Source organism: Trichoderma harzianum (assembly GCF_003025095.1).
Source record: "Trichoderma harzianum CBS 226.95 unplaced genomic scaffold M431scaffold_3, whole genome shotgun sequence".
NCBI lineage: Eukaryota > Fungi > Ascomycota > Sordariomycetes > Hypocreales > Hypocreaceae > Trichoderma > Trichoderma harzianum.
In genome coordinates this window covers 2,227,404-2,253,035 of record NW_020209251.1, presented here as the reverse complement: position 1 = coordinate 2,253,035, position 25,632 = coordinate 2,227,404, and the positions used below count along the sequence as shown (strand labels likewise).

Genomic DNA, 25,632 nt, shown 5'->3' with positions numbered 1-25,632 from the left:
TGCTGATTGCATGAGGCTGATGATTATGCCTCGGTTATGGTGTTGGTGATAGCCTCAAAAGATGCTAAAATGTTGTACACGGCGTTTCTCAATTGAGGATTATCGAGAACAAAAAGGAAGAGCGATTTAGCTCGTTTAAAGACGAAAATCTTTCATCGTTAAGACTTGGCGACTCGGCCATCAGTGAGATGGAGGATATAATAAGTCTGAGTAAGTCCTAAATCCGAAACTTTGGAACGATGGGCTTTGGCCGGCCTTTCGCTCTTTAACTCCCTATAAATGTGGCGACATTCCACTGGCAACTGATATTGCATCTATAAGAAAGAAAGAAAATTCTAAGAAAAAAAAGATAAAGTCTTGAATATTGTTTTCTATTCAATAGATGAGAGTGCTCTATTCTATCTGTTCATCGCCGCCAATGCCAGAGATGTGCTATATAGCTCCTCCCTCCCTACTCCATGGTATCATATCATTTCGCCGTTATATAGTAAAAGAAGAAAAGAATCCCAAGTAGCGCCGAGATAATATGCCAAAAGTGTACAAATCCACGCCGCATTATTCATACAGATCCTCGCCCGCTATCTTTTGTCTATTCACGTCGATGATGCCTTCCATCATCTCCAGTGCCCGTCCCTGGTTCTTCAGCTTCCCAAACGCCTTGAAAGTAAATAGATCAGGTTTGAAGCCTGCCGCCTCCATATCCTGCAAAGTAGACACTGTCTTGTTGATGTTTTGCATTGCTGCATACCCCTTCGTAAGAGTGTTCCACGTAACAAGGTTTGGCTCAACGCCTTGCTCCTTCATAACATGAATCACTTGCTCTGCCAGAATCCGATCGCCGCTGTTGAAGAGACCGCGCACAAGGATACTGAATGTACACAGGCCGGGGGGTGGATGGACTGGAGCTGCGGCGCTTCTCTCCGTACCCTCTGCCGCATTTCTTTGCAAATGATCTTTCAGCATGTCTCCGAAAACCTGTAACGCAGGCCGTGATAGCCCTCGTCTTTCCGTCATAGCCATGATGATGGTATCGTGAATAAGGCTGCCCTGGTCTTCGATCAGCTGAGTGGCGAGGCCATCCTTCCCACCCTGCTCTTCAAGACGAGCCTTGAAGAAGGCATAAAAAGCCATAAGATCATATGGGTTCTGCAGTGTCTTGACGTAGGCTCTCAGCATGATGGCTATCGTCGTTGTATTAGGCTGCAGCTTCGGCTGGTTGCTTGGTGCGGAAAAAGACTTCTCGGTAAGAGGAACAATGGTTTCCAGAAAGTCCCACGTGCGCAGGTCGTTGCTGTCAAACTTCTCCCCGTCGTTGCCCGTTGTCTGTGTTAGCATCAGGGGTAAGGAGTCGGGCAGCCACCACTGCAGTGGTTCCAACTCAAACTTTTTTGCATATGCTCGTAGCATAGGACCAAATAGGGGATAGACCCAAGGTACAGCGAATCGCTTCACGCGGGATTCCATCTCTGCAAAATAAAACACGGCATGGAGGGCATTGTTAAGCACATCCACGTAGGGCGCGTTAGCCGCTTTCGCAACATCGAGACTCTTCGCCACGTTTTCCACTCTGAGGCTCCCCTTGGCACCCCTGAAAATGGTGGACCAAGCCTTGGTATCTAGTTGGACGCCAGACTCGGAAAATAACAATGCCAGCCGTATTCCCTCTTCAACTTCTCCCTGTTGGCATAAAGAGTCGAGAAAGGCAGTTGCATTGATGACATTGGGTACGAAACCCCTGTCCATAAAATATTCCAGAGTATCCTTGGCCGAGAAGGACGAGTTGCTCTCTGACGAACTACCATGGGCTATTCGGCAATGTAGCAGCGTAGTAATCGCGCTCGAGGGACTGGGCGCATTGAGATCTATCCCGCTGTCGGCGAGCCCCTTGAGAATCGCAAACGCCGTCTCTTTATGTGCCATGTCACTGGCCAATTTGCCTGCAAACTGTAGCAGCGTGTTTGGGTGCAGCTTAATGTTGGCCCTCTGCAGCATGCTATACAGTTCGTTTGCTTGTTCACTTGGTAGTTTGCGTGCAAAGAGACCGGCTGTCCGCTGCCCCAAAGGCACATGTCTCGTAGGCGCATCCTCCAAAATTTTCGCCACCAGTTCCAGCACTTCTTCCGCTCTAAGGGTCCGCTCACGCGCGTTTTTGATGCTGCTTAGGCGCAGACGCTGTGCAACAAAGAGGAGCACGTCGTTAATGGCATACCCCGGTGGCAAGGGATCCAACGTGGCTTCCAACACCATGTGTGCCTTGTCGGGGCATCGATCCAGCGTCGAAAGCATGACCAAAGGCCACTGTTTGCGGCGGTCTTCAATCTCAAGAGCTTTCCAAGCCTGATGCATGTTGCGAACACCATTGAGCTCAAAGAGCCACTTTGCATTATCGCGCCATGGCCATGGCAACTTTGGGTCTTCCGGCTTATCTGGTCTGGAAACTTTGAAAAATTTGGTCTTCCAAGATCTAAATTCTTTTCGGGCAGATTGCCGTTCAGATTCAGGATGTTGATGTCGAACGTAGCCCCATTGCGAATGCATCTCTCGCAAGTTCTTTAATTCTCGAGAAGCTTCTCGTGACGGCTCATCTGGTTTCGAAGCTGCCTTATCCACAGCTGAGAATCGGTTGGTAGGTTGCGCTTTGTGCGCAGGGGAGCGGTACAGCCTGTTGTATGTGATCGTATAACGCCTCTTTCTAATAAAGGAAGGTTGTTTCGGAGAATGTGACTTTGTTTTCAACTTTCTTCTGGAATGATTATGATTATTCGAGGGCAGTTGCTGTTCGTGTCGGCCGTTTCTATCTGATCTGGCGGCATGGTGTCTCAAGCGAGGCTCGTCTAGGTTGTCATGGCTGTTTCCTCCATCGGCGGCCACCGTGGGGTCGATGGATTCTTGCGGACTCAGAGACGAGGTGAGATATTGCGTCTTTCGAGGTGAAATGCTATTTTCAAAAGATGGAACATATTTCTGCGGTGCATTCTGCGCTATAGAGCTGAGCGGCCGTAACAGAGGTCGGACGGCGAAGTGAATCCTCGGCCGAAGAAGACCGGCCGCATATACCGTCGAGCACCTGCATTTTAGGCGGCCGGCGCGGGCCATGAGAGCCGCTGGCATTGCAATGGAACAGTGGCCGACACACGGCCAGCAATCTGCATGGTGCACTGCTGCGAGTCTCGATTTTGCTGGTTGACGGTCTCAGCAGTGGTTGGTTGAAGTCGAGGTTGAAATTGAGGTTGTCGCAAAGAATTATTTTAGCAGCGGTTGATGGAAAATGTCCTCGGCCGCTAAAACTCTCGGAGAACAAGCGGCCCTGGCAGGCTTACCGGAGTAGAGCAGGTACCTCCACTGTGTTAACTGTGCCCCACCAAGCTTGAATTCGCTTTTCCATCCGCATCGCGAAGTCTCTGAATTGAAATCGAAATCGACACACTGCGCGTTACCACCAGAGCGCTGCGAGATGAATTCCCACAACAGCCTCAGCGCCGCTTCAGACGAGCGAAAAGCGCGTCTAGCGAAGCTCAAAAACCTCAAACGAAAACAGCCCATTGACGAAGTCGCCACTCCAGAAGGCGACAGAGAGGCATCACCACCCGAAGCGCCTGATGTTGCGAAGCTTCACCTTTCCGGCCGCAACTATGACCCCGAGACAAGGGGCCCTAAGCTAGGATTCGACGCGCCGCCGACGCTCGCACAAGAGAAGCCTACGTTAGAGGAGCAGGCTGCAGAGGTGGAAGCCGAGATCAGGGAGCAAGCTGCCGAGGAGGCGCGAGACGACAAGGGCCTGGATCTGTTCAAGCTGCAACCGAAGAAGCCGAATTGGGATTTGAAACGGAATCTGGGCAAAAAATTGGAGGTGTTGAATGTGCGGACGGATAACGCAATCGCCAATTTGGTTCGAGAACGAGTCTTGGGCGCTCAAAAGGCGGCCCAGAAGACGGCAGACGCAGGCAACGGCGACCTAGATGGAGACGCTGCTGGCGTTGACGGCATCGCTCTTGTGGAGGGTCTCAGGGTTCGCGAACAAGAAGAGCAGGAAGAAGAACAGAGAGAGCGCGAGGAAGAGGAAGCATTGGGTTTGTGAAGGAGGTTGGAATTTGGAGGTACTGTATGTAATTACTTTTATGTTTGCTATACTATCGCATGGGCCGGAGTTTTTGTTTTTTGGACATTACGGCTAATATTTACATTCGGCCAAATTAAGATACCCAATCATCTTCCACCCATATTCATAGACTGAGTCAGTGCTAATCGTTTGCTAAAGGGGCTGAGACTTCGCTCTCGGGGGGCCTCTCTGGGCGGTGCTCTTCCTTGCCCTCCCCCACGCCCGCCGCGGCGGCCACCACGCTGGGGGCCGTCTTCATCTCGCCTTCGATATGGCCGATCATCTTGCTGTGGTGATCTCGATCGTGAATCTGACCAGCTTCGCCGCCTGCCGTGGCGTCGCCCGGGCTCCTGGTCACGCTGGCGCTGCCGAGGGGGTGAAGCATCGTCTTCCCGGCCATGAGAGGGCTGTCCCCGGCGACCTCTATCTCCTCGCGGGAGATCCTCACGCGAAGGAGATGGGCTACCGCGTGATACTGAACGCCGCTCTCGTCGCGGAGGTGACGGGCTTCGGCTGTAGCTGCGGTCACTTGCCAACTCATGGCTGTGTCCCCGTCGGTCAGGAGTAGGAGACCCAGTTCTTCGCCTAGGCGGTGGAGAGCGAGAGTCTCTTGAGGCATCTGTAGAGATGGTTGATACTGAATGTGAAGATACTGATCTTCGGCGCCTGGAGCCTGCATCTAGCAGCTCATCCTCGCGCTCTTCCAGCTCTCGCTTCCTTTCCCGCTCAGCCTCTATCTTGGCAAGCTCTTCATCTGCAACGCCTTTCCTGCGATAGTGTTAGCTGTTTGGTCCGTCCTAGTGGTTTTGTATGCTGCTCACTTTTTCTCCAAGGGGTTTGGAGTATCGCTTGTCAGCTTAGGGACGAGTTTAGGATTGCGAAGCTGCTGTGAGCGCGAGGGCCGAGATACATAAGGCCGTTCTTGCGTGGACGACTTGCACTCATATGAATAATGCCGTGCTAAGCATGTTAGTTCACATAGCCTCATCAAATAACAAATTGATGGTACACATCTCGTTTTAAGCATTTTTGGCACTGGACATTGGCCGGTGTCGACCGGCTGGGCCCTCCACGGCCCTTGGCTCCGAACATGGTTGATGAAATATAGCAAAGTGAAAGTCGCGAAGGATTGTGACAAGGTGGATAGCCGTGTTTGGTGACGCGAAGAATGGCGTTTCAAGTTGAATGAGAAGTGCTCAAACACAGCCTCAGCATGTCTGAGTTTGGATACTGTCTTAGAGAGAGATACGGATCGGGGGTCTAGTGTAGTACAGAGTCTTCAGTGGGCTGTTGGTCTGTTCAGCGCGCACGCGAGCCTACAGCCAAGGTACCTAGACTCCAAGGGAGAACAGCCTCAGACCGCAACACCTCACGTGACCAGCTGGGCGCCAATGTTGTATCCTGCGAATATGTAACTGCAATTTACAAGAGTCATATATGTATATTTGCCATGGAGATTTGCTTGATTCGACATTAATTCTTGATATTTGTCCGCAGTTAGAGATAGAGACAGAGAGAAAAAGGTATTCCTCGACGAACCAAATCGAAAGTGCCGTGGCAGTGTACTGATGTACTCTGTAAAAAAAAAGTTAAGAGCAGCGTCTGCCTTACGTAATCACCACGCACTTTGTATCTCTGGCGCTGTACCGGCGCTAAGACAATCTGAGCTCCCTCTCTCGAGATTTGTAACTGCAGATTCTCCTCGCCCTCACCGCGATGACATCGGCCTGAACTGCGACTTGGGCGCTCCGATCTGTTTGTTTCCCCGTCAAGGTTGTCCCATAGGCGCTGGGGGAGCCACCCGAAATCCATCGCTGTAAGTCAAAGTCCACGTTCCGCTGCAAACCCGCAATGTCCACCCCTCTCAGGGATAACCTCGTTTTGGGACACCCCTCCACAAGAAAGTCCTGTCATCGCCCTGGCCTGCACCGCCAGTGGCCCATTTCCGTCTCGCGCGCAGCAGGCTGATTGACTGACTTCTGCTCCAGGCTGCGAGGTGAATCCAACCTGCCAGTACGCCTCCCCGGCCCCTCGAACCGACGCTGAGAAAATCTTGTTTCGTTCTCGTCTCGCCTCGCCTCGCCGTTCGCCAAGACATTGACCAACTTACGACAATGTACTTCCTACTACAACAATGAGCACCTGCACTCTGTTCTTGATCTTCTGGCTCGTTCCCATTGATTCTGCTTCTTGATCTTGTCTTGTCTACGGTCTTTCCCGCCCACTTTCGATCGATTTCGGCATCAGTCGTCGGGCGCCTTTTGGATTGCGACGCCAACCGTCGAAAAAAACGAAAAGAAAAAAACGTTCCTTCTCTGCCTTGTATTCCGCCTTGATATACACCAGCCATTGACCTCGAGTAAGCGATCTCAAGGCTGTGAGTATCTACTATTATGGCGACAATCTCCTCTGGTTTACCTAAACGCTCCTTTGCAAATGTAAGTGTTCTGCGCTGTCCCCTTCTCAGACGCCGTTGTCATTGGGAGGCCCTGATGACTGACCAATAACCTTCATACACGCAGATAGCTGCGTCTGTAGCGACAGAAAACCCCTCAGCTCCATCCACAAGTCGATCGACGATGCAGCCAAAGGATCACTCAGCTGCCGATAAAGTATCGCCTACTGGCGAGTCCACAGAGTCTCCGCCCCCAGCCATCTCATCGCCCCAGTCGGTGAACCCAATACCAACGGGTATTCCTGGAGCCATGGAGAAAGTTGTGGAGTCTTTAGATGACCTCAGACTTGGATCAAATGTTCCAAGTCTGGTGGTTGATGGTAGCAACTCATCTGCCGCCGCCCGATCGCAGGCTGTCTTCAGCCGGGCTAGCGGCTCGGACGACTCTCAAAAGGCTGATTCCAGCTCGGAACTGGGTACCAAGCCACCCAGTCTAGATGGGAAGAGCATAACTTCTGGCACTACTTTTGCCCTTGACGAAAAGGAGTCTCTCCGTCCAGATGACAGCGCCAGTGTCAAGGCTGCTGCCGAGGATGACGATTCTTTCTCGATCCGGGGATCTCTGATTGCTGGCTCTCGCATGAGTTCAGATTTTGCCGCTAGAACGAGAGGCATTCAGCTTGGAGATATGCCAGATCGGCGAATGGCGCAACCAGTGGCTGGAGCTCATGGACATGGTATCCTTACACCTCAGAGCACATCGTCTGAGCAGCCAGCACAGAACCCATTGAGAAGTGCAAGTGGCTCATCAGATGCTTTAAATGTTATTTACAGACAAGCCCCCGATGATAAACTACTAGAAGCTTTGGCGGCTCCGAGAGACCGACTTTTCCTTCTAAGATTGGAGAAAGATGTTATCGACTTTGTCCAAGATTCCAAGCAAGTCAGCCCTTTTCTAATTTTGACAACTTCAGCTAACGTACAGCGTAGGGAGCCATACATGGACCTTCCTCCATCGAACTCGTTTTGTAGAATGTTGACCCATAAACTGGCTGACTACTACCACATGACGCATTCTTATGAGCCCCATATTGGCTCTGTTCGTATCTTCAGGACACCCTTCTGTCGAGTCCCGCCCTCCCTAGCAACAATGATACCTCAAACAACTATTTCGACTAGTAGCACCCCTCCGCCGGCAGTTTTACCAAGGAAGATTATGCGCCGCGGACAAGATGAAGAGGGAGGTGGCGCCAGTGCTGGGGCCTCCAAGACTACTTCTGAGAATGGAAGTGATTCCAAGGACAAACTGCCGCTGGCCAGTCAAAAGTATGTTACGAGCTTCAGAAACAAAGAGAGAAGAAGAAATATGGCAGATCATTAACCCTTGTAATAGATTGTCCCGAGAAGAACGAGAAGAGATGTACAAGCTGGCTAGACAGCGGATTTTTGGAAGCTCGGAAGATACAACATCTGGTAAGTGGCTTACACGCTCGATTGCACCGAGATTTGGCTGCTAATTCTCCCCACCAGAGATTGACGGCGAATACGGCATATCCCGGACAAGCTCAGTTTCTGCCAACAACAGATCAACTACCAGTAAAAAGGGAAAGCCACCTAAACAGCGGCGTGATGATACCGATGGCTTTGACTCTAGACGCCAGTACACGCCTTATTGGGGACCACAACAGCAAACATGGGTGTCACAGCCACCTAGTCAGTTCGTTCCCCCCGCGAACGGGCAGTTTACTCCGCAACCTGTTCCATCGTACCCTGCTCAGGTGCCCATGTATGGCCAGCAACCTGGATATCCGGCCGTGCAAGGAATGGTGTCGAATGCAGGTCCGCCTTATCAAACCCCACCTCAGGTATGTAATTCATCTCAATGCCTACTGATGGTTCCAAAACTGATATCTGATACTAGCAATATGCACCGCAGCCCATACAGCAACGATACCCCCCGACTGGAAGCCCAATGACAGCTTACGGCTCGCCGATTATCCCTGGAGCTCCTCCGCCGCCGAACTGGCAACCCGGTTACAGTCCCGCTCTCTATCCGCCTAGAGGCCCTACTCCCAGCGGCCCTCATTCACAGAGCGGTATTCCGTATGCATTTGGACAGCTACCTGCGAATTCCAATCCTCACGACCCCAAGAGTCAGCATCCAATTCCAGGAAGCTACAATAGGAATCACGCTTTCAACCCCAAGACTCAATCTTTTGTGCCGGGATCGAACGGCATGCCACCGCCGATGCAGCCACTCCACCCGCCCTTCACGGCCCCGGGCTCTCACCACAGCAGCCCGCAGATTGGGACTCCTCATCTGGCCTATGGTGGATATCCATCGGTCATGCCCCCTCATCCGTATGCCGGCGGATACAACATGGCCCGGCAGGGTTCGAACAATTCCATTGCCGCATACCACACTCCGCCCCCTCTAGTCGCGCCGCCCCACGTCCAGCATATGCCGCCGACCATGCAAAGCCTGCAACATATACCACCTCCCCAGCATATACCCCAGAACCAGCAGGCGCATGCTATGGGGCGAGCAAACGTCCCCCAGGGACCGAATCAAATGTTTAGTAGTAGTCATTTACCCACGTACGGTAATCCTGCCTCGTTGCCGCAGAAGCCGGCCACTGGAATTTAATGAGCATCATACGGCGTTCACCCGCAAACGAGAAAGAAAGCGTCTACTCTTTTCTTGTATGACATTGTTTTTTCACCTCTTTCCGTGTACCTAGGTACCATCTTTTTTTCTAATACTTTGTTGTATTGGAACACCGGGTAGTCTTTTTACCAGATCTCTAGCATTTCTATAGACTTTTACGGAGCAATCGAGATAATGATCCCGTGCCATCCACCTTGAACTGATGCATGTGTCTGATTGAGAATGAAAAACTTTATCCGATATAAGGGAGCGGTACTCTATGATAACAGGATAACTGATTTAGCTACAGCGACAAATGACAATTCTCTTAGTTTACACACATAGTCATATTCTATGATACATCCAACTTTTTCTCCAGATATACACAAATCTCAATCACACCTCATATTTCTCCACAAGTAGCAGTCTCATTCTTTAATAACGTCACTCCTCAGAATTCCCATCACACACTCATCCAGCACCTCTCCATCCTTCTCCAAAGCCCCCCTCCTCACACCCTCCAAAGCGAACCCGCATTTCCTCAAAACCTTCTGACTCGCCTCGTTCCTCGCATACGCAAAGGCCTCAATCCTATTCAACCTCGGCCACGTCTTAAACGCCCACGGCACAACCGCCTTTGCAAACTCCGTCGCATAGCCCTTCCCCCACGCCGACGGCGTGAACCAGTATCCGAGCTCCCACGTACGATAATACACATCACCCTTACTCTCGAGGCCCGCCCCTCCAATGAAGAGCGGCTCAGAGGAACTGTTGTGGCCAGAGTTTGGCTTGACGAAGATGGCCATGGCGTGCGGGTAACCTTCCTCGGAGAAGACGAAGTTGGTGAGGTAGCTCTCTGCGTCGGCGAGGGTGTAGGGCATGGGGAAGCGGTCTCGCAGGTTGGGCGTGATGGAGGGGAAGTTGGCTGCTAAGGCGAGCGCGGGGGCGTCTGAGGGGTGCCAGCGGCGGATGATGAGGTTTGCGGTCTCGAGGAGGATTGTGCCGGGCTCGTTGCTGGGGGGAGAGGGAGAGGTGAGGACTCTGTTGGGGGCCATTTTGCCTGCTGGTTTTTCCTTTGGCGGGATCACATTGATGTGTAGGGGATTGAGTTTTGAAGAGAGTGTGAAGGGGAATGAAGGGGGCTATATATAGGCAGATTGGGACGTGGTCGTGGTTTGAGGTTGGATGATTCTTCATTAGGGGGGGGGGGGGGGGTTGAGCCGATGAGTCAAAGGATCCTTTGCGCGCTAAGTAACTCACCATCAAGCAACAGAGTTCACATGATGATAAGCACCCTTGGAGTCATGCCGAATGAAAAAAATATTTATAGCTGCGCTGCATTTCAATTATTTTATTTCTTTTAATATAAGTCACGGCTGTTTTTTTCTAAGCCGCGCTGTCTCATATATGGCAACATCATGACGCATCTCAACCCGAAATCGGTGGTCCTCCTTGATTAAGCTCCGTTGCGGTAAACCTGCGCTCCTTGGTTTCTAAACATGATTGTATCCCTCCGTTGCAGTAGCATTAGTGACCGATTCAAGGCCTGTTCACTGTAACCCTTCCCTTCCACCATTTCTCTTCGCAGTGTGGCTAGGCTGGTGCTCCAACCGATGGGTAGTCGTCGCTTCAGCTCAGCCTCAAGGCGGCTCACTTCATCATTCATTTCACGGCTGCCCTGGTTGCTGCCTTGGTTGACTGCATCCATGGTAGAGCAAAGGAAGAGGCGAATGGCCTCGTCAACATGTGCTTCAGTTGCAATGGGCGAGAGGGTGAGTTTGGCGAGCGATTCTGTGATTCGGACAATGGCCTCGAGTTGACGGACGGTGATGGGGATGGAGGATCGTGTGTTGGCTTCAATCTCGGCGGCGTGGACTTGTCGTCGGATGGAGACGAAGTGAGAAGACAGCTTCTCGGCGGCCTCAGGGCTCAGTCGAGGAGCGCATCGTCTAAAATAAACATGTTAGCAACATAAGCAACGAGGAGAAAAGGAAGGAAACATACGTTTTGCAGTAGGTAATGTATCGTCGCATCTTCTGCACGGGAATCTCAGACTCGGCTACATCCTCGGCACCGCGGCCATCCATATGAATACCCATGACGTGCTTAGCCATCCTCTCATCCTTTTCTCGGCTGTGATCATCCTTGACAATGAAGATCATGTCAAAACGAGACAGAATGGTTGTTTGGAAGTCGATATTCTCTCCGGGCGTCTTCATGTCGTCGTAACGTCCGAAAATGGGGTTAGCAGCCGCAAGAACCGACGTCCTGGCGTTGAGAATTGTGGTGATACCGGCCTTGGCAATCGATATCGTTTGCTGTTCCATGGCTTCGTGAATGGCTACTCTGTCCTCATCTCGCATCTTGTCGAACTCGTCAATGCACACAACACCACCATCAGCGAGCACCATGGCACCACCTTCCAGATAGAATTCTCTTGTTGACTGATCACGTTGAACAGAGGCCGTCAGACCAGCCGCTGATGAACCCTTTCCGGAGGTATAGATGGAAATTGGAGCTGCCTTTTCAACAAACTTTAGGAGTTGCGACTTTGCAGTACCGGGGTCACCAAGAAGCAGCACATTGATGTCACCTCTTAGTCTCATGCCGTCGGGTAAAATCTTCTTTGATCCACCGAGAAGCAGACAGAGGATGGCCTTTTTGATGTCTCGGTTGCCATAGATGGACGGGGCAATACAATCCGCCATGATGTTGTACAGGTCTGGCCGTCTGCTCAACTCTAAGAACTCTTGTTCCTCTTCTTCTGAAAATGTAGCGTTTCCTTTGGCGGCTTGGTCAATGTCCGTCTGGATTCCCACGGCTCTGAGGTATGGTGTTCGAATAGCAACTGCGCCTCCCGTTGACGAGTTTTTAGACGCCTTATTCTGATAAATGGAAAAGATACCCATCACAGTACACCGAGAGCCAGGGACCACTCGATTGGTTAGATATCTATCAGCGGTGATGAGCACATGGCGAGGCAATTCTCCCACAGGGACCTGATCGGGGGCCTCCTGAAGCTTAATAACCTGCTGATCAACGAAACGACACTTCTCGTGCAGGACAAAGTAAGGATCTAGGGGACAAGTCGGCGTAGGATCCTTGGGAAGACGCTTCCGCCCGCATTGTCTAGGCAGTGTGACTCCTGTGAAGCCGCCGAGGATAGGAAGCGCTTGGGAATGGCTGCAGTTTCTGCACTGAATGTTTAACTCGGTGGCTTTTGAGGACATGACGGAAGCTCCAATCACAATGCCCGGCACGCGGACCATTCGGGCAATTGTCATGGAATCGAGATTGCGAATCGACACATCGTCCGCATCGGAATGCAACAGAAGCTGGTGGTCGGGGAGGTCGACATTCTTTTCGTGGGGGAACACAATTCGATGTGTGCATTTCTTCAACGCTGCCTCGAACTAGACAATTGATTCTTCGTCAACTCTGCCCGCCTTCACGGCAGGTCAGGGGGGCACTCACAAGAGGAATAATTTCGGCAGGCTCTGACACCAGTCTGTGTGCAAGCTCTTCATTGAAGCTAATTAGATCTTTAATATCGACATCGCAGTAGAACTTTTTCAGGAGCGCATTTTCTCTTAGTTGGTCTCTGCATACAAATCCAGTCAGCCAAGGAGTCCTTTGTGTCTTTGGAGGGAAGCTGTGCCATTACCGGTAGACAAAGTTGTTGTCGAGGCGGAAATCCAGGATGAATGTTTCCAGCTGGGACTGCAGCTGCAGTCTGGTGTCGTCGACATCGCCAAAGTTGGACTCGTACACGCGAGCCGAATACACAGACTGACGATCCATGATGTGATGCTCGCTGTGACAAATCAAATCAAATTGCGTCAGTGTCGGACAGGAAGCAAAGTTCGACGATTTATTTGATGCTCAACCCAAGCTCTGCTGGGTACAAACCTGAACTGAAGGGTTGGCGGGGCAAATCTGGCTACAGGGACTCGACGCGCCTAGAAAAGAGACGCGAAACACGCGTTTAGTGGTTGCAGCAGGGTCGTGCCATAGCTGGAAATGGCCTAGCGCACTATTCGCTCCAGGGACCGTATCACGTGTGTTTCGGGAGAATGTCGGGTCAGAAGTACATGTAGCTTGGCAGCGGATTGCTGACGGCATGCGACTTGCAGCTGTTGGCAGCTTGGCGAATGGACAGTCGTCAACTCTCTCTTTGACTGGCAGCTCGACGCTTGATTTGATCCTGCTGACAATTCTCTTGCTTTCTGTTTAATCCTAATCTGGCGTCTGTCTATTCTTTTCCAATCCTATTTGCTAGCGATGATACCCCGATAGTCTCTTCTAATACTCCGTTATACACCTTGGACTTGGAGATCCGCAGTTAGTAGCATTGCTTTCGTCGCCTTGCTCAGCCACAGCCAAATCCGAGCTTCATTTCGCAATCTTCCACGAACCATTGCCGCCCGCCATGTATTCCACTCCCAGCGCCGGCAGATCTGTCGATAATCTGGCCCCATTGTCTCCTGGAGGCCGAGCAGACTATCCTTTCCACAGGTGGGCACTCTTTTCTGAGCTTCGCGGGGAGAGCTATCCGGTAGCTGACGGCAATGCAGCGGTCGAATAGGCCAAGGCCATCAGCGGCCACACTCGAGACGGAGCTCCGTAGCCAGCTCAATTCATTCGATAGGAGGAACTTTGGATACATCGCTGAGCGGCGGCTCCTCTGCTGTATACGAATCTGGACAGAATGGTTTGTTGGGCCGCATTTCGACCAAGATAGCGCTAGCTAATTGAGGCGCCATAGCCATCTCGACGTTGCTGCAACCCCCTATTGTCCGAACAGGCCTTCAGCCTCATACATCAGCGCCAGCCTCGAGTTCTCACAAGCCTCCCACCGCAAGGGACATTCCGCCCGTTACATTGACCAACATACCCAAGGTTGACCCCGAGGAGTTTGCGCCCTACCTCTCCCAGATTGGTGCTCTATACGAGCAACTTCGCCGCGTCAAGGAAAACGAGGAGGAGGAGAATGCCAATCGACGAGGCAGCAGACAAGACGAGCAGGCCGAAAGTACCGGTGATGGGCTCTTGCGGCCGGGAGCTAGAGGTCGTCTTCCTCGGAAAGGTTCTACGGCCTCCTTGTCCTCTGTGACTTCGGTAGACACTGTTAGCTCTTTGCGTAGGCCATCGGCGCTCAGCCGTAAGGCCACACAAGGACCTCCGCCGCTGTCAACTATCCCTACAGTGTATTTTGACGACGACTTTCATCTTGAGAATCCCCGGACTTTTGATGTTGTAAGCGAACGCTCCGAGGTCATACAGAAGCATAAAGATGAGGGAAATGGAAATGCTGTGATGCCGAGGAAAACACTGGCAACGAATGCCATTCTGCAAGAAAAACTCTCCTGGTACATGGATACCATTGAAATTCACCTCATCAACTCCATCTCAACCGCATCGACCACGTTCTTCACGGCACTTGGATCACTGAAGGAGCTCCACTCTGAAGCAGCGGACTCAGTACAGCGAATCAAGGCTTTGAGAAAGGAGCTTGAAGCTTTAGACGAGAGAGTGGCCGCAAACGGCTTGATGATGGTTCAAAAACAACGGCGGCAGGAAAACCTCCGACAGCTCAGCGACGCAATTTGGCAGTTGAGATTGGTTACCGAGGGCGTGGCTAACTGTGAGTCTCTCGTTGATGCTGGTGAGGTGGAAAAGGCACTGGCCAGCATCGACTCGCTGGAATTGTTGATAGCGGGCGAACGCGAAGAGTCTGATGAGCAGGCCGATATGCCTCGATTAAGAGACTTAAGGTCTGCTTCGGTTCTACAGGGGGTCAATTCGGATCTCTCTCAACTTCGATTTCGCATCGGCAAGGCATACGAATCTCAGTTCTCATTCATGCTTTCATCCGATATTCGTCGGCATTTTGAAACTTTCACAACGTCCGACGTCCTCCTTCGATGGAGCAACGCAGCACCAAAAAGGGGCAACTACCCCAGGTCACCGTCTATCTTTCCCACATATTTGGCGGGTACAGACGAATTGAAAGCGCAACTATTGCCAGTAATGACTGGTTTGCATCGCGCAAAGCATGTTGCAGTTGCCGCGACCGCTTATCGTGAGGAGATTCTTCGCGAAATCAGAAACTTGATCCGCCGCCCGCTCCCAAGTTCCAATGATGATGACAACATGTCTATGATGTCAGTTTCTACCGCAAGCGGAGGTAAACACCTGTCGAGCCAGGAGAAGTCTGCGAATTTGGCCCGCAATCTACGGTCGTTGGATGCAGAAGATGCAGAGGCACTTTTTATAAAGATATACACTGGTGTGACAGAGACGTTGAGGCGCGTGTCGACCCAAGTCAAGGTTTTACTGGATATTGCCAGTTCACTTTCAGATCAGCCCAATGGCGATGGACTCAAATCGCCGCCGATTAGGTCTCCCTTGCCTAGCCCTCGATATGATCGGCAAATGAGCAACCCGCTGCAGCCATCCGCGTTTGCAATTCAGGAAGAGCTTCATAAAGCCATTGATTTAGGAAACCTGCTAGCGCAAGCTGTCGATCTGGCTAACGAAAAGATTGTCAAGATTCTCAAAGTTCGCTCAGAGCAAGCTATCCATCTCCCACTCGACTTATTCCTGCGATATTTCAACCTCAACTTATTCTTTACATACGAATGCGAAGCGATATCTGGAAGAAGTTGCTCTACCCTGAAGACTGTGGTTAACAACCACATCAAAGAGTTTGTACAGAAATATCGCGACGCCGAAATGCAGAAGCTTGCCCAGGGGATGGAATCAGACCAATGGGGTGCCAAGGACTTTACAGACGAGAACACTCTGCTCTTGAACCAGATCCTCGAGTGCAGCACTCATGACATAGAAGCTTGGACCGAGAACAGCAGGATATGGATTCCTTTCGAGAGTCCAAAGAAACTGAGTTCGGATATTGGCTCATCGGAAGCAAACGGTGCTAGCAAAGAAAAGGTTCGAAACGCAGTCATTGAGTCGGAGAAATTCGTGCTTCCGAATTCTGCCGTGCTATGCCTTGACGGTATGGGAGATTTCCTGCAGTTGATTGCCGGAATCCCATCCATGACGTCGGATATTGCAACGTCTTTGGTAGCTTACCTACAGCTCTTCAATTCCCGATGCTTTCAACTCATCCTGGGAGCTGGTGCTACTCGGTCGGCCGGCCTGAAGAATATCACAACGAGACATTTGGCTCTTGCATCTCAGGCTTTGGCCTTCATGGCTACCTTGATTCCTCACGTGAGAGAGTATGTTCGCCGTCAGGCAGGCTCCGGTGCCAATGTCTCCAACCTCATGGGGGAGTTTGACAAAATTCGACGATTGTTTCAAGAGCACCAAGACAACATCCATCAAAAACTGATTGAAATTATGAGTGGCCGTGCTGTTAATCATGCAAAGAGCATTCGAGCCATCAACTGGGACACTGACACTTCCGAGGGGCCTCACTCGTACATAGAGATGCTTGTCAAAGAGACAACAACGTTGCACCGTGTCCTGACAAAGCATCTTCCCGAAACGTCCATCCAGCTTATCATGGTGCCTGTTTTTGCAAGTTATAAAACCCAGCTCGGAGATGCCTTGCGGCAAGCAGCCGTAACAACGAAGGCTGGTCAAAGGCGGTAAGTGATGCCATTGAAGCATATAAATGTTTTTCTTTCTAACACATCTTTCCAGCATGATGCAAGACGTAGACGTCTTTGGTGACAAGTTGCTAAGGATTGACGGGTTTGGCGATGCCGGTGAATTCCTTGCCAACATTGTCAGGTCAAAGAAGGTTGAGGAGGATTCGTCTACTGCAACTACAACCGCAACTTCAACTACAACTGCGGCTGCAACTAATGGAACGAGTGATTCTAAGACAGAGGAGAAGGTTGAATCGGAATCAAAGAAATCCTCAGAGGAGTCACCAAAGGAGTGAGAAAGTCACTTTGGTTTATATACACATCCTTTATCGGATGACTTTTGCTTTACAACAGACGCGGGATCATTAGATGGGAGTTTATGGTTGCTTTTTTGTCTTCTTTTTGGTTCATCTTGTTGGATTTGTATATTACGATTGTACAAAGCGAAGAAGCGACGCATGGCTATCCGCGTCGTGTACATATAATGATGTGGGGATAATGATTTGAATCATCGCCCTCTATACTACATTACCTATTATACGGAGTTCTGACTCGGCGATTGCACTATTGCACTTTTGACAAAACGGAAGTTCTACGGCGCTTCCAAAGACATTCTGGCTAGTCATTGATTTCAAAAGAACCGCTAGAATTTTTTTTCTTTTGTCAGGTACAGCACAGTGCAGCTTTTTATATATATTGTTGGCGAGAAGCGCGAGCAGCCGAACAACGGCGCAAAACTTTCACGCCTCTTCAATCATCTCCCACGTGCAGAATCAAAAACAATAGAGCAGTCTTCTTTTTTTGTTTTTTCGGGTTTAATTCCGTTTATCCACACATTATTTGTGGCGCTTGTCAAGTTTAAAACAGTGAGCTGAAAGGTAGACGCCATTCGGGGTCCCTTTTTTTCTTCTCTTCTATTCACGCACAAGTTTTTCCATTTTAGCCGCCTAGGGAAGAGGGAAGATTAAAGGAAGCCCTAAAGTTGACTCTTTTTGTGCGTGGCTTCACGATGTGTAGATCAGATAAAGCTGCTTGCTGTGTTAAAATTTTCTCTATGGTTATGACAAGGTGGCGAAACAGCTTGTTGCTATTACTATATAGCAACCCATAATAAGTCCGACATCTCGGCGATTCTCCACGATTTTCTTCCATTCTTTCCTTCCAAATTTTCTTCTTTCGCCTCCGGAAAAAAAGAAGGCATCGTCTCTTTTGGGCAACTTACGCCGTTGGTCTCGTTGTTAGTGCACGACTCGGTGTTGGTTTTGGTGTTGGCAGCTGGTTAAAAGCGCTGATAGTCTGGCTTTAAAGTAGCAAAAGAGAAAGAAAAAAAAAACCATCTCTTAGCGTCAGGGCCGTTCACACTAACAGAAGTGCTATTCTCTGTCATGAGCAAATTGGTCATCGTCTAACCGCCGAGGCAAAAGAGGGAAAGAAATCGCGTGCTTCTCTGCTTTGGGTGGCGTGGTTGACATGCTTTGTAAGTAATATTCTCAAATCACTCAGAATCACGGAGCAGGGCCATCAAGTCATGAATTGAATCAAATGTCCACATTGCCATCTCTATATCTACCCAGAATCTGTATATAAAGTCTAAATATATACAACAAGAAAAAAGGGGGTATTCATGAAGTGAAGAAAAAAAGTTGTAAAAAGGTTTTGGTAAAAGAGTGTGTGAAGCGCCTCAGTGGGCGGTATAAGTTGAAATGAGTGCCAGCCTCTGGCTCTCCTCTCTTACTCTAGGTAAGAAGAAGAGAGACCAAAATCTGTAAGAAGTGAATGGTTGTGCTCGCAACCAAGTTTGTCCTTTTTTTGTTTCCCGTGCAAAACCTATACCCAGTAACCCGTATCCCATATCATGATAAGTTTTTGCATTTCATCATAGCGTCATGAGTGACCTGGTGCTCAGCACCAAAGGGAGCCAAAAGGCCCCCAGAGTCAAATCAAGAAAAAAGGAAAGTCTGAATACACAGCTATTTACTGTTCCTCAGTGAAGGTGTGAGCAATGGAGCCAGAGCCAAGAGTGGTGATGAGGTCGCTCTCCATGGTGGCCTTGGTCTGAATGTCATCAGGGAGGTAGTAGGCGTTGTTGCAAGGGAAGTTGACGCAGCCAGACATGGGCTCATAGGACTCAGCAGGGAACATCAGCTTGACGTTGTCCTTGTCGTTGGGGTCAACAATGGCGGAGACGTCAAAGTAGGTCAGTCCGTGCCAGCTGCCGAAGTTGACCTCACCGAGCATGCCGGGGACGTTGGAAGCGCCCTCCTTGACGGCGTAGAAGTTGCCTTGCCAAGTATCAGGGAAGGTAACAGTGGTGTTCTTGCTGTTGTCGACGGTGACAGAGTCAATGTCAGCGTTGCCAGGGTTGCAGGTGAAGTAGATGGTGCGCTGAACGTCGTCCAGGGTCCAGAAGGTGACGGTAGCAGCGGAAGAGAGAGCCGCGGAGGCAATGAGAGTAGCAACAGAAGTAGCGAAACGCATTTTGAATGTTTGTTTGGGTTTGTTTGCTTGAGAAGCTGAAGAAAGAGTGTTGTATATAATATGACGGGCCTTGCCGTTATACTCTGCTTTCCAGAAGGAGTGAAAAGGTGTAAAGTACACAAGAAAGAGTGATAGTCCGAAGACAAGTGAAATGAACAGTGATGGTGATATCTTGACAAGAATTCCTGTGAACAAGAAAGGGAGAAAGCCGTCCTCTTTATAATTACTCAAATCACATAGCCAAGAGGGCTCGTCGACCAGCATACGCGTGGCAAAGGGTAGTCTAGTGGGGAGCAGAACAACCGGCACTGTTCTCTCCCCTCTTTGTCCCCCCCTGTGGGCGCCTATCGTGGGTCGATTCAACGAGACCGACGAGCCCAGAAGCTATTTTAGTGCCTGCATGCTTGACCTTGAAAATGCTTTCCATGTGCATAGAGGACAGCGTCTAATGCAGGCACCATTTGTTAGCAGGCGGTGGTGCTGGCGAGTGGTGTGGACGGAAGCGGTAGCATGCTGGGCACCCGGAAGCCGAAGCCGTTGAGCACCCTTGCTCTCAACGCCACAATGGATTACGGTGGGCTCGTAAAGACTGAGCTTCGGGACCCCATTGCGCGGCACACTTGGACCAGCGAGTGGGCCTGTTCAGAAGAGAAAAGAGAAGACAAGAAGACGAATTGCGTCTAGCAAGACTGGTCACCGAGACTGGCCTTGTGCTGGCGCATTTTGAAACGAATGGTGTCCATTTTCAGCCACTTCTTGACATCCCACATGACTAAAAAAGGGCCTCTGATGGACGTAATCCGAGTTGAATGGGAACTGCAGCGCTGTTGCGCGTTACAGTTGCCGCTGCGCTCTCGTTCCCCTCACCTTGTGATGCATGTCGCCCGGCCACGGACGCCTTGCGAAAAAGCATAATCGAATGTTTTTGCAAACGGCCCAGATACTCCAATAAGAGGAGGAGAAGAAACTCTCGTCGATTTGCTGGCGCTCAGCGTATCAGAGCTTGTCAGCAAACGGCAGAGAAAGATGGTGTGCAGTCCAGGGTCGCAAAATTCAAACCAGTGGCACTGTGTTGTCACTGGCTTGGAGGGACGGGTTCCTGACCCGGATTCAGCATCCAGAGCCGAGCAGAAGACTTAAAGTTCGGTGCTCGCAGGTACTTGTCGATAATGTCCATTTCGTAATGGACCATGCGCTTCATCGCCACCCACACGCAGAGGCTGATACCTCGTGTAAGAGTACCCTCCCGACCCATTTCAAAGCTTGCAATTGGCCCAGAGGGTGCCCGACGGCTTGGGGAACCGTCTTTTCTAGCTGCATAACGGCCGGGACCCGGGGCCGTGACTCCATTGGTCGGTGCCTGGCAGGAATGCATGTGGTCTGCCCTGACAGGTCGCCGGACCGGCGGGTGGATCGTGAGAATTCTCCTGTCGTGCCTGTCCGCTGCCTCCGAGCAAAAGCCTGTGTCGAGCCAGTCGCAGAAAGTTGCACGAGGCCTCTTGGCGAGAGAGACTGCAGCGTGCAGTCTGGCTGATGATGGACGACAGTTGCGTCGGTGGCAGAAATCACTGTACAGATATTTGAAGGAAGGAAAAGCAACTGTTTCGGCACTCATGCCAGTCTTTCATCCATCAGGCTCGGTTGAGATCGTGCGCACGGCCTCACACGAATGCTTGTCCCCTGCGTAAATAGCTCGCGACTAAGGCAGTGGATTGGGCACCATCGAGCAATTCTCCTCATCCCCGCCGAGGAGGGCTGAGTCTGTGGTCTTTTTTGCCTCTGCGCCTTACAGGGTTTCCTTCCTTAGGGCATCCGATGCTTCGATCCGTCCTGGGAACCCAGCCAATCCTTGTCACCAAGAATGCAGGGCGCAGGGATGTTGCAACCACCTGCAAACCTGCTTGCGCAGCTTTTCATGAGTCGCAAGGAACGACCAGAAGAGGTGGAACCTGAAAAATCCTCAAGGCTCCATCCACCCCAAGAGCAGCAGGGAGGTTCCATGGCCATAAGCAGCAGGGAGATTCCATGTGATTCCCTCCCTCCCGCTGCCTTCCGCCTCCAGAAACAATCGCGATTTCTCCTCAATGCGTGGGCCCATTGTCACGATCTCAACGCCGGTATCCAACCAAGGGTCACTCTCGGCCGCATGTAAGCCATGCTATCAATATTAGGTGGGAGGCCAACAATAGCCTGTATTATACGGATATCATTGTGCTCAATGCAACACTGCAAGCCACGTAGAGGCGCATCAATAGTAGCACATTGTTAGTTAACACGGCTCTAGGCTGCAAAGCTGATTTGACATGTTCACCTGGGTGCTTGATGATGCAACCCTTCCATAATCCAATACTGCCGGTGGGGCTTCTAGAGAGACCAAGGCACACCGTGTTGGAAACATTTGGACCCTTTTGCGATGGCAACTTTGACGAGAGGGCAGACTCGATGTGTGCGCCTAACACATGTGCCGCATACCAAGAACCGTGGCTCCAGTAACAATGAGACTTGGCAACGGCTGAATAGGTAGCCTTTCAAAAGCCGAGGCTTGCGTGGCAACCGATAAATGGTTCTTTGGAAGCCCTCCAGATGCCCATTTCGTGTCAGAAACTGGCGGTTGCATGATGACCATTACAGCGTTCACCATTCACACAGTGAGGGGTTCCTCTTGGGAGAATTCCAGAATTTTTTTCTCAAATGGACGGCGACAAGAAACAGGTTAAACTGCTTGACCTCCACCCGGGAATATCAGAATGGCCCAGTTATCCCTCACTAAGAATGGACATGATTGCCTGATACGGTAAATGTAAACTTGCCTCTGTATGTAGTGTAAGATAGCTTGGGCCCAGTTCTGATATTTTTGCCAAAGCCAACCCAAAGCTGGGTTAACTGGCAGAGGCAAGAGGGCAACTTGGCCAACCCCAAGAGGAAATCCGAAAGACACGCACAAAAATTTCCTTCATTGTTCACGCCGTGGAAGATCCAACAGTCTAGGCTATTCGGATAGCCCGCACAGTGGCGAGTTCGAGCCGTAAAGCAAAGCCCGAGTTTTTGCCATACTTGAGCTATCGAAACCGGCCTTCGGCCCTCGGTGGGAATAGCCGTTTATCAGGCGGAAATGTGTCTGCGTGTCTTTGGGCTTGGCCGAGAGGAGAGAGCAGCTAGTGCAATTGGGCCGTGAAACAATAGTGTTGTTGACTAACGAGGTGCTTCAGAAACTTGGTGAGAGCGCACCACCTGGATGCCAAAGTTGGGGCCGCATGAGCCATTAAGGCGTCAGGCAAGAGTTGGAATGAGAACGGAGCACAGCGCCAACACATACAAAACCGGTGAGTGAGTACATCGCACAAGCACAGATATCTGTGAAACTTGGAGAAGCATCAACGAATGCGAATCAAAGAAGAGGACGATGTGCCAGATAAAGGCATGGCATGGGTGTGACGAGGGTCATCAAGGTGCACATTATGCAAAGGCGATGGACAAAAGTCCTGTCTTAAGGGCAATTCTCAGCCTGAGGAGTTCCAGCGATTTCTTCGTCATCAAGACAATCTACCTATGGGAAGCAATTTAGTTAGATTTGGTTGATAAGCGGAAAGGGAGTAAAAGTAAATTGAACCTCCTCGAGTACTGCGCTTCGGCCATGAAGGGCATCGTACCGCTATCGTCACTCACTGCTCCCTCGTTCACAGGGCGTAGGAACGTAGGACAAGTTGCTTAATTTTTCCGAAAGGATGCATTTGCATATGACGGTTACAGACGTGGCGCAAGAAGTAAAACTCATGGCGGAAAGCTTTGAGGCAGATTCTCTGCACTTGGTAGTGAGGGGGATTTTGTTGGCCATTCCGTCAAGGGAAGAGGAAGCACGAAGCACGTGTTGAGAGTGTACTTACAGTGTTAACTCAGGTATCATCCGGATAGCACTGTATCACAATACGGCGATAAGCAGCGTTATACAGTGTAAGTCATTCAAGGCAGGTACGATGAGGCCTCGTATTCCTCACGATGCAACTCCAAACTCTCTCGACTTTTAGATTCTTGCACATCAATTTTGTACGTAAAATCCAGATACGGAGGTAAATATTCATACAGATATCATCTAACCTCTTTTTCGTCTGTTTGAGGCTGCATCCAATATACTAACATGCATCCAGACGCGACACATCACGACTCCAAGCTGCATGCCATTCATTCACATGCAAACACACAGCCAGACGTGAAAGCCACCATTCTTCCAACCGCCATCATTTCTGTCGCCAGCCATCATGCAGCTTCTATCGGACCTATTTTTAGCTTAGAGCTCTGAGAGTTTCTTGCCGTTTTTTGGTGGCAAACTCTCTCTGCGTTGCTTTCGGCTGCCAGCTCAGTGGTTGGTTCCGTTGCCGTCTACCCGCATTCCAGTCGGAACTCAATCTGCCAGCCGGAATCATGTAGGCGACATCAGATCGGTGCAAGGCTCCTTAACGCCTAAAAGTCGGCGGATAAGCGTATTACCATTGTCGAACTGCATTCAATCGGACTCTCAGCTGTGATGATTAACGGGGACCGCATGGGAGCACCATGTTTGGTTATCTTTCATTCGATTGCACTCATAGATGATCCCGGATCCAGCCTTCATTCTGCCGTACAATGGAGTATCGGCCCATCGATTTGAAGATGGCGGCTTGCTTTCGGAATTTACCCGAGACGGTTGAACGATTAAGGCCATGTAACGATGTGGTTGGGGCAAGCCTCTGGCATCTTCGGAACTCCCTCTTCTCAATAACTGCTGCTATGGAAGGCATCATGAACTAAATCATGAATTTCATCTGAACACATATTCTACCCAAGATGCTGGCGTGTTAGGCTACTCCAGATAGTTTCTTCTGATGCTTACTTTCAGAGGACCAGTTGACACAATGTCAGAGGGATCATAACTACCGGGCAATCCTCCTTGATAGGAACGTTCATCTTGGAGCAGCAGTTATGGACTTGGCCAATGTGCTAACCCAAGCTTAAACTACATGGTAACGAGATACTCGTATTACATTTTAACCAGCTAGTTGCAGAGCTTAGATGAAACTCTAACTTTGTTTACTAGTTTTTCTCCCCTCTTGAGAGCCAGCCAGAAGCCACCAGCGGCTCGGAAACTCACAGCCTAACCAGATTCTGAACGTTTTCGTGACATCAGACCGTTAGCGGTCCAATTATTTTCATCTGTAACTCCATCCCGGTGCTGTTCGGAAATGAGGCGCTGATCCTCGAGTGCTTCGACACCAGTCAAACGAGTATTTCCCCCCAGGCACATGGATAATACCCACTTGACGTTTTCGTAACACATTTGACATCTAAACCCAATTAGAGCATTCTTTACTTCTCATGTTAGTTATTTCATCTTCATCAATACACTTCTTTATCGCACTAACACTACTGTACCTAGTATGTTTATGAGAAGGCATCATGCAGCCACAGACTAAGCTCCCAAGCCTCCCTCGATCCGGCGATGCTTCTCTTAAGCGACATACGACTTCATGAAGCCTCTCCTCATGCGGCAAGGTGCAGCAATTAAATGCTCGGTCTGAATGCAGCCATCATTATGCGATTGACCCGCTGTTTCTCAACTACAAAGAGGCGCCTTGATCCCGCCATCGACTGGAATTCTTTCTTGCATCACAGCAACGTTCTTTCACTACAGTCTTCAGACGTACACTCGCTTACTGTTCAGAAGTCTCATCTTCTTTGTCTTTTGTTGAGAGTATCAACTCTTTTCCGCAATCATGCGTTTCATGCACATCTTGGCGTCCACCGCGGCGCTCACGTCTGCGATGTCGATCGCGGACTTGAACCAGCGGGATGAGCAGAGCGTTGACTCAAAGGCCGACGGCAACCTTGGTGCCCAGTCCAATGAGCCTAAGATTGACCCATCCGCTATTGGAAACAAGGTTGACGCTTCCAAGCCGGAAGACAATAAGGAAGATGTCAAGAAGGGTGATCAGAATCAGAAGTGGGGTGACAATGGCAACAATGGCAACCAGGGCGAGCACAAGGAAGAGCCCAAGAAGGAAGAGCCCAAGAAGGATGATCAGAATCAGAAGTGGGGTGACAATGGAAACCAGGGCGAGCACAAGGAGGAGCCCAAGTACGAGGAGCCCAAGAAGGAGGAGAACAAGTGGGATGACCACAAGGAGGAGCACAAGGAATACCCGCCGCCCGTCACTTACACTAAGGAGTACACCAAGGAGCACGAATACCCCGTCACCAAGGAGTACACCAAGGAGCACGAATACCCTGTCACCAAGGAGTACACCAAGGAGTACACCAAGAACCACGAATACCCCGTCACCAAGGAGTATACCAAGGAGTACACCAAGGAGCATGAGTACCCCGTCACTTACACCAAGGAGTACACCAAGGAGCACGAGTA

The 25,632-nt window shown here is 50.4% G+C and overlaps 11 protein-coding genes across 11 annotated transcripts in view; 4 read left to right on the top strand and 7 right to left on the bottom strand.

The window, feature by feature from the left end:
* Nucleotides 1–356: 356 nt before the first annotated feature.
* M431DRAFT_505616 (hypothetical protein) lies at nt 357–3,237 on the bottom strand. The gene has a single exon (XM_024918662.1). The coding sequence runs from the start codon at nt 3,109–3,111 to the stop codon at nt 556–558; it is 2,556 nt and encodes an 851-aa protein (XP_024777735.1). The 5' UTR covers nt 3,112–3,237; the 3' UTR covers nt 357–555.
* A 217-nt stretch (nt 3,238–3,454) lies between these two features.
* On the top strand, nt 3,455–4,078 carry M431DRAFT_3082 (hypothetical protein; the record flags this gene model as incomplete). Its single annotated transcript, XM_024914200.1, has 1 exon — nt 3,455–4,078. The coding sequence occupies one exon, from the start codon at nt 3,455–3,457 to the stop codon at nt 4,076–4,078; it is 624 nt and encodes a 207-aa protein (XP_024777734.1).
* An 81-nt stretch (nt 4,079–4,159) lies between these two features.
* On the bottom strand, nt 4,160–4,940 carry M431DRAFT_357323 (hypothetical protein). Its single transcript, XM_024914520.1, has 2 exons — nt 4,921–4,940; nt 4,160–4,862 (listed from the first exon to the last, which is right to left on the bottom strand). The coding sequence occupies exon 2, from the start codon at nt 4,776–4,778 to the stop codon at nt 4,242–4,244; it is 537 nt and encodes a 178-aa protein (XP_024777733.1). The 5' UTR covers nt 4,779–4,862; nt 4,921–4,940; the 3' UTR covers nt 4,160–4,241.
* On the bottom strand, nt 4,796–5,132 carry M431DRAFT_505614 (hypothetical protein). The gene has a single exon (XM_024918661.1). The coding sequence runs from the start codon at nt 5,124–5,126 to the stop codon at nt 4,917–4,919; it is 210 nt and encodes a 69-aa protein (XP_024777732.1). The 5' UTR covers nt 5,127–5,132; the 3' UTR covers nt 4,796–4,916.
* A 1,672-nt stretch (nt 5,133–6,804) lies between these two features.
* On the top strand, nt 6,805–9,141 carry M431DRAFT_77115 (hypothetical protein; the record flags this gene model as incomplete). Its single annotated transcript, XM_024922537.1, has 5 exons — nt 6,805–7,437; nt 7,489–7,820; nt 7,888–7,967; nt 8,025–8,359; nt 8,431–9,141. The coding sequence occupies 5 exons, from the start codon at nt 6,805–6,807 to the stop codon at nt 9,139–9,141; spliced, it is 2,091 nt and encodes a 696-aa protein (XP_024777731.1).
* Nucleotides 9,142–9,404: 263 nt separating this feature from the next.
* M431DRAFT_505610 (hypothetical protein) lies at nt 9,405–10,338 on the bottom strand. The gene has a single exon (XM_024918660.1). The coding sequence runs from the start codon at nt 10,194–10,196 to the stop codon at nt 9,570–9,572; it is 627 nt and encodes a 208-aa protein (XP_024777730.1). The 5' UTR covers nt 10,197–10,338; the 3' UTR covers nt 9,405–9,569.
* Nucleotides 10,339–10,361: 23 nt separating this feature from the next.
* M431DRAFT_528857 (hypothetical protein) lies at nt 10,362–13,050 on the bottom strand. The gene is made up of 4 exons (XM_024920750.1): nt 12,806–13,050; nt 12,616–12,742; nt 11,146–12,554; nt 10,362–11,090 (listed from the first exon to the last, which is right to left on the bottom strand). The coding sequence occupies exons 1-4, from the start codon at nt 12,940–12,942 to the stop codon at nt 10,598–10,600; spliced, it is 2,166 nt and encodes a 721-aa protein (XP_024777729.1). The 5' UTR covers nt 12,943–13,050; the 3' UTR covers nt 10,362–10,597.
* Nucleotides 13,051–13,570: 520 nt separating this feature from the next.
* Nucleotides 13,571–17,056, top strand: M431DRAFT_492293 (hypothetical protein; the record flags this gene model as incomplete). Its single annotated transcript, XM_024916994.1, has 4 exons — nt 13,571–13,656; nt 13,716–13,852; nt 13,907–16,757; nt 16,813–17,056. The coding sequence occupies 4 exons, from the start codon at nt 13,571–13,573 to the stop codon at nt 17,054–17,056; spliced, it is 3,318 nt and encodes a 1,105-aa protein (XP_024777728.1).
* A 1,408-nt stretch (nt 17,057–18,464) lies between these two features.
* Nucleotides 18,465–19,393, bottom strand: M431DRAFT_505607 (hypothetical protein). The gene has a single exon (XM_024918659.1). The coding sequence runs from the start codon at nt 19,236–19,238 to the stop codon at nt 18,735–18,737; it is 504 nt and encodes a 167-aa protein (XP_024777727.1). The 5' UTR covers nt 19,239–19,393; the 3' UTR covers nt 18,465–18,734.
* Nucleotides 19,394–20,233: 840 nt separating this feature from the next.
* M431DRAFT_356442 (hypothetical protein) lies at nt 20,234–20,976 on the bottom strand. The gene has a single exon (XM_024914519.1). It carries the CDS (start codon nt 20,851–20,853, stop codon nt 20,314–20,316), a length of 540 nt encoding a protein of 179 aa, XP_024777726.1. The 5' UTR covers nt 20,854–20,976; the 3' UTR covers nt 20,234–20,313.
* Nucleotides 20,977–24,880: 3,904 nt separating this feature from the next.
* M431DRAFT_528854 (hypothetical protein) overlaps nt 24,881–25,632 on the top strand; it is a 1,982-nt gene continuing 1,230 nt past the window's right edge. The window contains exon 1 of the mRNA XM_024920749.1: nt 24,881–25,594. Within this exon, the coding sequence (XP_024777725.1) occupies nt 24,986–25,594 (609 nt within the window). The 5' untranslated portion in view covers nt 24,881–24,985. The remainder of the gene's footprint in view (nt 25,595–25,632) is intronic.

What these genes read in the sequence shown, in the direction of transcription:
- M431DRAFT_356442 (XM_024914519.1), bottom strand. Translation starts at nt 20,853, where the DNA reads ATGAGTGCCGAAACAGTTGCTTTTCCTTCCTTCAAATATCTGTACAGT.
- M431DRAFT_505610 (XM_024918660.1), bottom strand. Translation starts at nt 10,196, where the DNA reads ATGGCCCCCAACAGAGTCCTCACCTCTCCCTCTCCCCCCAGCAACGAG.
- M431DRAFT_505614 (XM_024918661.1), bottom strand. Translation starts at nt 5,126, where the DNA reads ATGCTTAAAACGAGATGTGTACCATCAATTTGTTATTTGATGAGGCTA.
- M431DRAFT_505607 (XM_024918659.1), bottom strand. Translation starts at nt 19,238, where the DNA reads ATGCGTTTCGCTACTTCTGTTGCTACTCTCATTGCCTCCGCGGCTCTC.
- M431DRAFT_528857 (XM_024920750.1), bottom strand. Translation starts at nt 12,942, where the DNA reads ATGGATCGTCAGTCTGTGTATTCGGCTCGCGTGTACGAGTCCAACTTT. An exon ending in GACAACAACTTTGTCTACCG is followed by an intron (nt 12,743 to 12,805) that starts GTAATGGCACAG and finishes ATTTGTATGCAG; the next exon opens with AGACCAACTAAGAGAAAATG. An exon ending in CTGCCGAAATTATTCCTCTT is followed by an intron (nt 12,555 to 12,615) that starts GTGAGTGCCCCC and finishes TCAATTGTCTAG; the next exon opens with TTCGAGGCAGCGTTGAAGAA.
- M431DRAFT_505616 (XM_024918662.1), bottom strand. Translation starts at nt 3,111, where the DNA reads ATGCCAGCGGCTCTCATGGCCCGCGCCGGCCGCCTAAAATGCAGGTGC.
- M431DRAFT_357323 (XM_024914520.1), bottom strand. Translation starts at nt 4,778, where the DNA reads ATGCAGGCTCCAGGCGCCGAAGATCAGTATCTTCACATTCAGTATCAA.